Here is a 13,600-nt window from a genome sequence, read left to right on the forward strand (position 1 = left end):
ACTTCTCAACTTGCACCAGTTCTTACCCGTGAAAGTCATGGAGCATAAATATCCAATAATATATAAACCAGACACGGTAATGTTGGGCTAAAGTAAGAAAGAGTTAGAATGATGAATTTAACTCTAAAACAAATCTGTTGTCATGATTGTTAGAACCAAAGAGGATCAGACGTTACATTTCCCATCATTTCTCTTTGCTTACCAAGTCTTACACGTAGTGAACAAAGTTAAAGCATGAGGGAGGATTTGTATGATGATGACGAGGAGCAGTGCTGGGAACTGTATGCAAATGACAAATACAAGCCACGTATTTGTGACAAGCAATCTCCCCACATTTCAAGATCTACTGGTATTTTATTTGCATAATTTTATGTTTCGATTAACTGACTCAAAATGAGTGACTCTTGTTATTAGAAGCACCGGAACCAATATCTGTATGTGTTTTAATCCCTATGTACTTGTAATGGGTGATTATCTATTTGTTATACTGATATGGACCCACAAGTCTGAAGTAAAGCTTAACTAACCAAATAACAATCTTTATATCCCAAAAACAAGGAGGTGGTAAAATTCTGTTTTCTGCAGACTTAAGCGAGAGATAATGAAGGAAGACACCAAGCCAGTTCTCGTCCACTGCAATTCAATTCAATCCATGCCCACAATTTGTTATGAATCCCCAGAAACGACACACACATGACGAACAGTGTGTCAGATTTCTTTGAGGAAAAAACGTATTTGTGCAGAAATGCTTTCTCTCCAAAACAACAGAGGAGAGGCTACACATTCTCAGGTTCTGTTCATTCCTCTGCTGGTTGTTATATCACCAGGCAGCAGAAGCCACAGTTTACTGTGGATGGACTGCTGAGAAACAATGAAGAGTAAATGTTGACAAAGTACTTTTCAATGACTTTATGATTCAGCAGTTCAGCCGCTTAACAGGTTATACCAAATATTCCTATTTGCAGCCAATCCACAAGGATATCCTTCTTATGATAGCAAATAAGATGCCACTTTTGTATTGATCTTATTGATATATTGATCTGATACCAGATGTGTAACTTCTCTTAGAATTAAAAGCTGTTAACTGTGTAAAACTGATTGTTTTAGTATATGTAACACAAAAGAGGGCTGTAACAAACACATTACTTCTTATTTAGAAGAGGAGATGTTCATACACCAACATTATTAAGGCTCCTGCAAACTATATATATTATTAACAAAGTTAAATTAAATCTATTTGGCAAGAAGTTCTGAAAAGACAATTTCCACTTGATATGTTTTCCCCTCCCAAGCTGGCCTCATCATATGTTTGGTTTGGTTCTGTATGAAAGTTGATGAGAGCCATGAGATGAGACTCAAAGCTCCAGAGATAAACATAGTAAGAACCCAAGTGTAACGATTTCCTTTTGTCTACATTACATGAATCACAAGTTTTATGATAGTGTTTAACAAAGTATATTAAAACATTGTGCATTGGTCACTTCTATTTATTACTCTAAAGTTCAGCATATGTATTCCCTTCCTATACAAATAGACTATCTTGTCTGTGGCTTATATTCATAAGATTTTCATTTATTGTGCTGGAAAAAGATGCAAAGAAATTGGGCGGGCAAAGTCAATTCTAATGAAATATATTAAATTTCTCTTGAATCTGGCAGAGTTTCTTTTACCTATTAGAAAAACACCTAAAATAGTTTAAGATGCTTTTCTAATCTCCTTCACAACCCAGAGAGCATGTGACCAGTCTCTGAATCATGACGACCAGCCAGAGAGAGCCCAGCAAAGGCATTTTTAAAAAATGATTAAGGCTATAGGTGGGCAACAATACAGTGACACTGGAGAGAAGAGGGTGAACAAAATCCTTAACAGCAAATACATTCCACTAAAATACTCTCCCATATCACACTCATGATCACTTAAAAAAACTATTTGAGAGAGGTAGTCATTATTACTGTTCATCGTTATAGTAGTCATTCATCATATGGTTATTGTGATACATTTCATACAGCACAAGATACACACCTCAAAAACCAACCATTGTGATCTCATACAGTTTCAGGAAAGAAAACCCCCTCCTTGTGCAAATGTGTTGTGTTACTGTTATTATGTCTACAGTACACCCAAAACACTGATCACACATGAGGAATACATAAATGTCAACTAATGTCTTCAGCTCTGAGCACTGTAAGAAAGTCCAGGCCTCTCTGCAGATAACAGATGCATATTTTCTTAGTTTGTTTTTCAAAATATATTAAAACTAAACAAGAATCAGAAATACATATATAAACATTAAGCTATATATTTTATGAGCCAAAAATAATACAGATTTTTGCTACACGTTAGCACATATCAAGCAGTTTCATTATTGATGATAAAAATGATGAAAGTGAATCTACTAGATTTTCTATATGGAATCAATCTAAACCTTCCCCAAGTATGGCAGCCTTGTTCCCTGCTGTGACAACACCAGTAGGGGGCGCTCCACCACAATAAGATATCTCAGTGCTCTGGATCTCAGCTCTGTTTGACACTCATCATTCAAATGCTGCTTAACAATGGACCCCAGTGGAAAGTCCATCAAATTCATCCTGACTGATTTAATTCAGCTCTGATGCAATGACAGACGTGTATTAGGGGGGCATGCATGTTCTCGTGACGCCCCATTATCTAATGCATTCATTGAAATCACTCGTTTTGTATTATTTGAAAAATGTTGCAGTGAGAATTACATGTTAAATAGTATCTACGGATCCACGTTTGGGCCAAACTCGAATAAAGTCTGCTTCATTTAAAAGTTTGGAAGTGAGATCACGCCAAACTAATGCTATAAAAGAAGGATTGTATTTCCTCTGCGTGTTCCGCGCACTGTAAACCGTTCTCCAGCCCCTCCGCACGGGGCCCAGCTGAAGCGCCACGACGCTCCACTCGGTTTACTCCTCATCCTTCAGAGCTATTTAAAGTAAAGGAGGTAAATCTTCGCTCCCGCAGCCGACAATCCTCGCACACATTTCAACCAATGGCAGGACGCAGGGGACCGCCGCAGCCAATCACAGAGCAGCGCGAGCGAAACTCCTGTTAACGACGCTCGACGACCGACGACCATGGCCGGAGGAGCCGAGTCCTTTTCTGTGTTACTAACTTTTAGCGTTTAGTTTCCACGCGGGCAAAACGGTGAGTCAAATACTCTTTCGAGTGCATTGTATCGTATTCACTGACTCTGCCAGCTCGCGGGGTTTTCAACGGAGAGAAAACTCGGTTCTGGGTATTAGTCGCGTTATTATACGTTCGCTTCTCGTCGGTAAACTCGTATCCACACTTCGCCATAAACTTCATACGAGTTCTGCGTAGTTGGTGAATGTCGCTGCGTGTGTTTTTCTTGCGTTACATGTTGGCGAGTGCAACAAGTCCGCTGACCCACTTAGGCCCGCATGCAACGTATCAACGCATTTCTTTGTATTATGTGTTTCTTTTTTTTTTAATGTCGTCTCGTTGTTTTAAAGTTCATAACTGTTTGATTGTAGCTCCGGTGAATTTCGGCTCTTGCTCCCAGATGTGTCGACTTTGTGTTTAATGAATGAGCCTCACATGTCCACACACAGCCTCACACAGTTGGGACCACTTTATTCTGGGAAGAAAACAGTTAAAACACCTGAAGTCACCCTGCAACACTCAGCTGGGACTCATGACCAAACATGAGTTTATTTGAATCATTCTAGCCACAAATGTTCCATCACGTTTGACCTACTTGTTTTCATGTTGTTTTTGTGCGTGTGTTTGCAGGAATGAAGTGGGGTGAGCTGCTGTGAGCAGTGATGGGGGACATAGAAGGTTCATACCGGGCCCTGCAGACCCCTGGCACAAGGCTGGGGGCCCAGTTCAATGCCGGTATCAGCACCTTGGATCCGGGCCAAAGCCTCAGTGCCAACATGGTCGCTGGGAGCAAAAGCCATGGGCAAGGACTACAGATCCGTGTGCAGGCCCTGGACGAGTCTCAGGACTTCTTTGACGTAGATGTAAGTGTCTCAAAGTGCTGCACAGCCTCATTGTGTTTTCCTCCTAAATCCTCTTTGATTTACACTGCTGGTAAGTCTGAAGTTTGATACACAGCAGGCGATATCTTACCTTGCAGTCCTTGGCTACCCTGCTCGCGTGTGGCTTGGATTGGTGACAGCTGCCACATGGCTTTGGTGCTAAAATCCCTTCCTCCTTAAGTCTTCTTATTCTGCCAACTTAGTGTAACTCACCAGGGCACTTTTGAAATATATCTTGGCTTAGATTTTTGCTCAACGCACACGTTTTCTTTCCTGTGTCCTAATGGTGACCAATATAAGACCATCCAGGCCTTAAGACTTGAATATGTTCACATTAGCCATTTGGTCAACCAGTTGTTGTGTAAGTTTGTGTCCTTCTGCATTGTTATTTAGTTTGAATTATTAAGCTGTGAATTCCAAGGTGCATTGTTTTCAACTGAGCATGCAAACATGGACAAATAACAGTGGGCTGAGGTTTGCTTTGATGGATGTTGCATCTTAATAATCAGCACCAGGAATTACAATTTACATGGACTTGACTTTTTTTTGGCAGGTAGTACACATTTGACAAAATTGAGACTTTCTAGTTGTTATCATTACAGAAACAAACGCAAGCAACGGCACAGTGTTAATACTGATGTCCTGTATTGAAATTTGGCTGTTCAAAAATGAAAATATGTATCATATCAGTATTTAAGTGAGAGGGTAACTTTCGGTGTTAAATGGGTACTCTGAAATGTTGAAATCGTGAGGTACAAATGAACATGAGTGAGTTTGTAGCCAAGAATTGTACCAGTTGTGACTATGATGACACTCAGCAGACTGCATACCTCCGCCAAAGTCCAACTGTCCCCCTTATGAAAAATTCACTAGATCTATCATATCAGCTCCCTAAATTTTTTTCATCAATATCCATGATTTATTCAATAAGAAATCAAGAATTTTTTTGAAAACTGCCCTATCTCACAATGTTAAAGAAATTAAAATTCCTGGATCTGCCCCCCGATCTGGATGCGCAAATACATTTAATGGGTTCTTCCTTGGGTCATGACCCACCCACAAAATTTCACGGAAATAGGATGAGCAGTTTTTGTGTAATCCTGCTAACTAGCAAACAAACGCAGATGAAAACATAACCTGGGAGGTGGATGTAATTCCTTCATAGAGAAGTTAATCTCTTTTAAAGTTTAGCAGTTGGTGTGATCAAATCTTGAGATCTCCACTGTGTAAGTGCTTCCCCATGTTTACTTGCTGCAGGAGTTATCGAGAAGGCAAATAGGAAGCAATAAGGAAGCCACTATCAGAGCAGGTTTCCTTCCTTTCTGTGGAGGGAATACATATCAAAGTGATCAAAGTAGCGTCTCCACAGTGACCAAACAACCACGCCACTGAGCAGTTAAAGGAGTGTTTGAAAAGTTTAAATTGGCAGTGTAATATAACTGAACCTGGCAGCTATTAAAGGTGTCAGAATAGGTTAATGTTTCCTATTACTCCATACTAAATCCGTGTGTAGCCAGAACAATAACGGTTCAGGGAGATGCAGTGTGGGGGCACTGCTGAGACAGACATTTCATAATCTTATGCACCATATGTTGTCTGCTAGTCTTAAGCTAATAGAATGAGACAAACACAAGTTGTAATTTGTTCAGAAGTGGGTCTGTGCACTGCTCTGTCTGGAGGTAAAGAAACTTTTAAACATTTATTTTGCCAGTTTTCGGAGGATTTTGGTCTCTGTGCATTCAGAGTTGAAAGTAAGCTCTGAACGTGGTGTTGATAGGAGATGGCAGACGGAAATACATGGCTGCAAAACTGGAATGGCAATCCTGTTGTCAAGCAGACTGCAGTTTGCCAAGAACAAGATGTCCTCTCAGAGGCTCCGTTGTTCACCGCTGCCCAGACATTGCTTAATATTTCTGTTCATTCAGTCTGAGGAGCTTGGGGCTGGGGGTGGGTATTTATGCCTGTATAAAGAATGGCTACAGAGTTGTACATCCGCTCCACTAGGTCAAATTTTCACTTTAAAAAGAAATGCCAGTGTGCTGTATCAATCTCAGTTTTGTGTCTATTTCACCACAATCACAAAATTAATGAGGCAGTGTAACCTTTCGTTATCTGGGTTGGTAGTTTTCCCCTCTTGCATACTGTATGCAAAAATAGATACAAAATTGCAGTGTTGAATTTTTGAAATGGTTGTGGCCGTCAAGCAACTGCCGCCCCTCATTGTGGCCCATTTGGTTGCTCAGCTGCCCAAATATCTTATAGGTTTGTGTACAGTGCTCATCACCTGCTATTTCCTACCACTCCTGCTGCATTTTGGTTAGTGAACCATAAATACTTGCATGTCAAAAGTGATTTTTAAAATGCTTTTCTCTCTTAAACAGATGCAAGGCACACTTGATCTTGCCTTTCTCACACTTTATCTGTGAAGCAGTATAGATCTAATTTCTTGTAAAACATATTGTGTGATAGAATAAATGGATTTATGGCCCTTATAATGTCTTTAGCCTGGATCTACTACAGAGAAATCAGACCTAGGCACATGTGCTTTGATGTGTTGGCCTCTATCTGCTGCAGGTACCCGGCATGGTCATCATCAGCAGACATTTGCTTGCATGGCTCTTATCCATAGGCCCCTCCCACCAGTCAGCACAGGAGAAAGCTCAGCCTTGTGGGTTCTGGACAGGGAGGCTGGGCCGGGACAGCAGGAAAACACAAGCTTCTTTTATCGAGCATAGCCAACCCCTTTAGCTGGCCGTTACTTAGAGCTCGAAAACTCACAAAAAAGGGCTGAGTGTGGGAAGTGGAACCTAGCTGTGTGAAAATGCAGTATAGTCGGGGGTAATGGTGGGAGGGAATCTGGGCAGGCTTTGCTGTTAGTGTTAGCAAATAAGCACATAAATAGCAAGGTTGACAAGCAACTGAGTTTGGGGGAGACAGAGGGGGCAGCCTCTGGTGTTAAAGGAGCAGTTCAGAGGGAGCCATCATGGCAGTGCAATGTTTGAGCAAGGGTGGTGGGGGAAGGGACACGCTCAGGAGTGAAGCCCTGTTAAAAGTTTGGTCCAGGAATTTCAACCAGTGGCCTGCTGCAGAAATCACATTTTACTCTGTTAGAGTCAGATGATAAAACTTGTATATTTCATACATATTGTTTTACTCCTGCTTTTGTCTTCTACCAGCTCGTACAGGGATGAATGTTTATGAGATGTAAACAGTATAAAAGAACAAATTACAGCAATTACTTAAAAAGTATTTTAATGTTGTTTTTTGAGCTAAAGTGATGGTAGACTGTAGTTTGGAACAGTAGAGAAATGTGATTATCTGTGTAATAGATGCAGTAGAACAGGGCATGTGTTTCAAGTGCGTGCTCAAACATGGAGCACTCTTGGACTCTTTATTACAACCACTACAGCTGAGCACTCAGCTCTCATCTGTACAAAGCACTCACACTATCCCACTGTGCTCTGAAGTAGCTCAACAGTCTAATGGCTGTGCTGAGAATGAGCTGTTTAACATCTCAAATAATCTCTTGTTCTGCACAATATGTATCACTTATGTTGTTCCTGGACTAATTAGCGCCATCCACATTTCAATGTTTAATTTCTAAAAGTAGTAAGGATAAGACCGCCTTCTTTCTGGCCCACGTAGCTACTGTCAGTCACAGTTATACCTTGTCAATGGTCCAAGAAAAGAAATACCCTGGTCTTATTTATCACCATTGTTTCTTGGTGGTAGTATTTTCTGTAAGCAAGCAAAAACTGCAGAGTAGGCTTCCTATGCTTCCTGGTCACACTGGCACTGCCAAATGAATGTGAATGGTCATGTTAAAAGCGCTCTGGGCGGCTGTGGCTCAGGACGTAAAGCGGTTCGTTCTCCAACTTCCCTATTCCATATGCCAAGTGTCCTTGGGCAAGATACTGAACCCCACAGCCCTTCTCATATGGGCAAAAAGTGCTGCCCATAGATGCACTATATGAATGTGAGTGTAAATGTTCAACTGTACTGTAAAGCACTTGCTATATAAGTGCTATATAAATACAGACTATCTACCATTTGTGTGCTTTAGTTTTTAAATGAAAATGTATTAGTTTGGACGAAGCTTAGGCACCACCTATCAAGTTTTTCTGTTTTGAAAGCCAAGCTGAGGCTGTAAAGTATCTGGGTTACACAGGTGACTTGAGCAGAAGGCACAGTAAAGCACCTGATCCTGATTACCACTATCTAGTATTTATCTACCAATAAAGGTTCAGCCCAACTGTCAGGTGTGTCCTAAAGCCCGAGAGTGAAAAGAGAAACCAGCACCAGCCAAAAATTGAAAGTCGACATTTAGATAATAAAGTCATCAGAGAACCTGTTGAACTTTGAAATGTCTTCTCACAAACTTGTGAAATTGGTCACCTGTGTGCCAAGATTTAACATGTATGGTAAATGCAGGAAATCTGCTGGTGGTAAAGCCCAAACAATGTATGTCCCACTGTGCCAAATACAAGCCCCAACACACCCCTGCTGTCAGTAGGACGTTCTGCTAGAGCTCACCGCCATTCACTGGATGTTGGGAAGTATCAACTGCTGTTTGATAAACCGTGTTTAACCTGTCATGCAAGATACACCCACCCAAGTATTGAATCTGAACTGGGCTGGATGATATTTGAGTTACACAAGTGTTTTTGTCTGTTTTATTCTTCATTCTCTGTGAATGAGAAAGGCGGTCCTCCCACATAGGGGGCTGCTTTTCAAGCTCAGTACGCGCACACACAGGAAGATTTGCCTCCCAGAGAAACATCTGTTTGTTATAATCCCTGCTGCTTTCGGAGCTTGATTGGGTGACCCACTGACCTGCCTTAACATCAGAGCTCAGAGATGAGACCATGGTCATACCACAAGTTGGGTGTTAACAAATGCGATCTCACTGTCACATTACAGGCATTTGGGCTGTTTTGTGATGCATATTTATCTGCATGGCAAAATAAACTTAGTCTTGATGGCAGACAGGCTTGTGACCAAATAACTAGTTTTAGGCTACATTCATACTACTAAGTTTTACTCCGCTATGTATACGTCTGTTGTCCACACTACTCCGTAGTTTTATTGCCATTAAAATGGAGAAGTTTGGAAATACTGCTGGCCCCGTTTTAGTTTCAAATGTCCGGGGCTGCTTTAAGTTTGAATGGTAGAAACAACAATGTTGGAAACAATGCCGTAGACACTCAATACCACTAACTGATTGGGTCTTTTCAATCAAAACTTCGCATTCGCTGATTCGTCAAGCTTTGATAACATGACCCACCTTCAGAAGAAAATGACCAGCATTAGCCGCATCAGGTGCATGTCCAGTGTACATGAGTGATCACGTGATTTGTGTTTTTAGGTGTCTTAGTAAGGTTCGGGATTAATACTGTTATGGATTCGTAACGCTCATGTGGATAGAGATCATTTTAGTTTGAAAACGCATATTTTCAAAGGAAAACGTAGTGTGGATGTAGTCTTAATTTCACATTATTTTTTGGAATGTTTTGTGGTTTCATAGGATATTCACACTCTCAATAATTCAGATTTGATTGTGAGTGATAGGAATTGTGATTTGATGACTAAACTGGATGTATTTACATTTTAATTGGATGAGACTCACTTTCTCTAATGCAACATATGGGGCTGCTGCCAACTGTAATTGTTGTTTGCTTGAGTACCAAATTGGTTCAGCAAAGGCAAACTTTAAGGAAAAGGCGTTTCTTCTATATACAGAAGATACTTTGACATATGTCACAATGTTGTTGTGGTTGATATTATATTCCTGGATCTCTGATCACCACAGTGAGTGCTCAGTCTGTCATTTTGTTGCTCTAAATTCAAGTTTGGCTCTTTTCCTTTAGTCACATGTTTCTGCTCTTGAACTCAAAGATGCCACGCATTTTACAAGGGTGATAACCCTGCAGTGCTCTAATAACTGTGCACCCACAGTGTGTCTACAGTAACTGATCGGACACACAGATAACCCAGCAGTCGGCAGTGAAAGGAGTTTGTTCACTGTACTTTTTTGTGTGTTTTCATGCGAGGGTGATCTTCAGTCGTGTGCCTTTTCCTATTAGTTAGCTGTCAGTGAGAAATTAGATCTCCGTCATCCCTCCCTCTCAGATTGTGGACGATAAAAGCTAAATATCCCAGAGGAGATTTATACTCTCCCTCGAGACGACAGCGCTCTGAATACAGTTTAACATTCCTGCAGAGGGTTAATGAGTAACACAAAGGAGGGGCCTCTGAAAGCACACCAGTCAACACAGAGACATTTGCTCATGACATTCATATAACAGTTTATTCTATTCTTGTCGAACTTAAGTCCGTAATTCTGAGTTATAGTTTTGGTAGAGTATCAATTGATATATATACATAATATAAATCCTGAGGCTTAGCGGGGATCAGCCTGATTATTTTTATTATGCATTTCTAGGATCTTGAATGCTGTTTATAATTAATTTACACCTTAAGGATGTGAACATTATATACTTTTAAGTGGAAACAGCAGAAATGGAGGTTTTTGTATGGACATGTTGCCTTTACTCAAAGAGAAGATTTAGTTTCGCTCAAATGACTTTGTTTACCAAGCACATCAGACATTGGCATCCGTCAGCTTTGAGATTAGTATACGATTACATTGACTCCTAGTTGAATTGCCTTTCACTGAACGAGTCGAACAGAGACAGAATCCTTCAAAATGTGCATTTGGTCTCAGATACTTACTGATGCTTTGTGAGTAGTATGTTTGGCCTCCGCTTAAAGATGACGCAGACAAATTATTGTAACACACTGGCTTTTGTTCCCAGGCTGAGATCAGCTGAAATCAGACACTGTAAATGCACAGAAAAAAAGGCATTTTACAGCAGATTCCTACATTTATGGATGGCGTGTCAGTAGGTTTCACACTGCAATTTATAGATTTTTGTGATGCAGAACATGTGATTGTATCAAAGGAATGAAAAGACTAACTACAGTAAATCTCCTGGTGCTCTTTTGAGCTGCAGTGTTCGACGTTAGCCGATGCAAAGCAGTTCTTTTTATAAGGCTTTTAAAAATACTATTTTACATTACAACCAGATGTCTCAGGCTATAATTTTCTCGAAAAGTCACAGGCTTGGATTCCAAACCTCAAGTGCAGTGTGTTCTTAGTACATAGTAATTAGTTCTTCATTTAGTGAAAACAAACCCCAGAGAGCTGAGAGGGTAAACATCGTTAGAGTTCCTGCGTGTGACTTTGCTGCTCTCAGAGGAAGATATCAGGAAACGTACAGTAGGATGCGTTCTTGCTGTCTATTCGTCCATCAAAGTCTAAGAAACTATTTGAATCGATAGATGAAAGGTATGTGGCTATAATACACGTAATGAAGTGGATCATTTACAGACGCCAAATATTTTCTGCACCTGAACTCCAGAGGTCCTCTGCAGTTTTCCAGAGGAGGTGAATGTGTGAACGCAAATGTCCTAGTGAGAGCCTCCGGTTGTTTTCTTCCTGAATTGGGTCAGATGATAGGAGCCCGACGAATCAGAGAGGGTTATGTCGTGACCTAAAAGACCCTACTAGCAAGCGGTTGTCAGTGTCTACGTCATCTGTTTCAACCCGTCCAGACTTGGACTTTTCAAACTAGAGCAGGGCCAGAAGCGCTTCCAACTTCACCGTTTTAGCGGCTCAAAAACTGAGTAGTGTGGACGGCAAGTGTTTCCTTGGCAGAGTTGATTAGTTTTCAAACGAAAACGCAATAATGTGGATGTAGCCTGAGTAAAGATTTGATTTCTGTAACTCACCAATGTTTTTTGTCAGCTGCCTTGTACTGTTAAAAGAAAGCTATTTCCCATCATTCATATTCTATGATGTATCATCATCATTGGTCATATGAGATCCTAATGCTGATGTAGTGATGAAAATAATGATTCCATCTCCTCTGTTGTTTTTGTTTTTTTCCTCCAGCCCAAAGCTCTTGGACAGGCACTCCTCTCTGAGGTTTTCCACAGAGGCAACCTCATCGAGAGTGATTACTTTGGCCTCGAGTATCAGAACATGCAGATGAACTGGGTATGTACGCCAGGAAGCGTGTCTTCAGATTCCTGTTTGAAACGGACACATTGAAAATCCAGGAACTGACATGCAAACTGATTACATGTGTCAGTTAAGTATTGACCAGCAAATGTAGGAAACATTTTAAAGGTCAAAGGTCACAGCGTGCTGACAGAGAGACCCAAGTCAGGGAACAGGACCAACTTCTGAGTCATTCCTCAGCTACTTCTAGCTAACTAGCTTCCTACAGCACACACAGTGAGGTTGTGTTGTTTTCACTGGAACTGAGCAGTATATAATCTAAGCATATTTTTAACTCGTCTGACACATGTGCCCATATGTCAGACTTTCCATCATGTTATTCTTCCAGAAGCATAAGTGGAATTCAAGACCACCTACAACTTTTGGTAAAGCAATAGAGAGGAGATATGAAAGTCATTCTTCAAAAAGAGAACAGAGCTGGTGCAGTTTTATAAACAACACATCTGTGGCTCTGCAGTTTTTTTTTTTTTAATGTAAATTTTCCATTAACAAACTAAATGTTTAGCTTCATACTCACCATTGCAGGATGTTTGGATGAGGGATATTCAGAGTGATTTCTTAGTTATTCTGATATCCGGCATTCATTTAAGATATAATATGTAACAATTCTTTATTTAAAAAGTCTAAAAACGACCAGATCCATGTTATATATTTTGTTGACTTGTGTACTTGAATTATCCAAACTATTTCCACCAATGTTCAAACTCAGAACCCTCCAATTTTGTTAATGGAAATGGGACGTTTCATTTTGGTCGTCTTTTTAATTGCGTCAATACAGCTTTACCGGTAGCTTTGCTTGTCTTTGCTATAACTTCCAAGGCAAACAATGTTTGTCAAAGGAAAAACACACTGGTAGCCAGTTGGCTGTTTTATCGTTCTTTCTGTCTGTATTTGTATCATGATTATTCATTGCCAAAAAACAATAAACTAATGTGCAAATAATAAACAATAGAACATAAAGATTCACACATCATTACATACATTCGCAGCCCTGCTGTGAACACAGTTAAACGGTCTAAAACAGACCAAAGGCCTAGGCCTCAGCAAAAACTATTTAACTTAAATGTTCTTAAACCTTCTAATGAACAAAACTGGCTAAGCAAAGATTAAGCTGTGTATTGTGTATCATTTGCATTTCCTGTGCAGAAAACCATTTAAAAATGTATTTAAATAAATAGGAAATAATGAAAAACATTTCTCATCTATCAACAGATCAAAGCCAACATATTGGTTTTGTTTTGCATAAGCAACAGATGGACAAGTATATCTATACTTTTCTTCCCCTGACATGCATATGTGTAACTATGAGCTGATAGAAGAATTTAGGTAAATATCAGCTGATACCAATTTCTCAATATAGCATTCTGGATTAGGGGCATTCCTCCCTCAATCAGGCCCAGATGTAATAAGACAGGCAGTGAGGGTTTGTGGGCCAGCGTTTGCCCACAAGATTGTGGCAAAACATTGCCGCATATCTCTGCTATCA

The 13,600-nt window shown here is 40.3% G+C and overlaps 1 protein-coding gene across 4 annotated transcripts in view; it reads left to right on the plus strand.

Moving 5' to 3' along the window:
* The first annotated feature begins 2,857 nt into the window (after nt 1–2,857).
* The window catches only part of farp2 (FERM, RhoGEF and pleckstrin domain protein 2), a 32,503-nt gene continuing 21,760 nt past the window's right edge, over nt 2,858–13,600 (plus strand). For 3 of the 4 annotated variants that reach the window (XM_034583203.1, XM_034583206.1, XM_034583207.1), the window contains exons 1-3: nt 3,014–3,171; nt 3,781–4,013; nt 11,986–12,090. In XM_034583203.1, the coding sequence (XP_034439094.1) occupies nt 3,813–4,013; nt 11,986–12,090 (306 nt within the window). In that variant the 5' untranslated portion in view covers nt 3,014–3,171; nt 3,781–3,812. Of the gene's footprint in view, nt 3,172–3,780; nt 4,014–11,985; nt 12,091–13,600 lie in introns of all 4 variants that reach the window. The other variant, XM_034583204.1, reaches the window with a different exon arrangement.

Source organism: Hippoglossus hippoglossus, chromosome 4, assembly GCF_009819705.1.
Source record: "Hippoglossus hippoglossus isolate fHipHip1 chromosome 4, fHipHip1.pri, whole genome shotgun sequence".
Taxonomy (NCBI): Eukaryota; Metazoa; Chordata; class Actinopteri; order Pleuronectiformes; family Pleuronectidae; genus Hippoglossus; species Hippoglossus hippoglossus.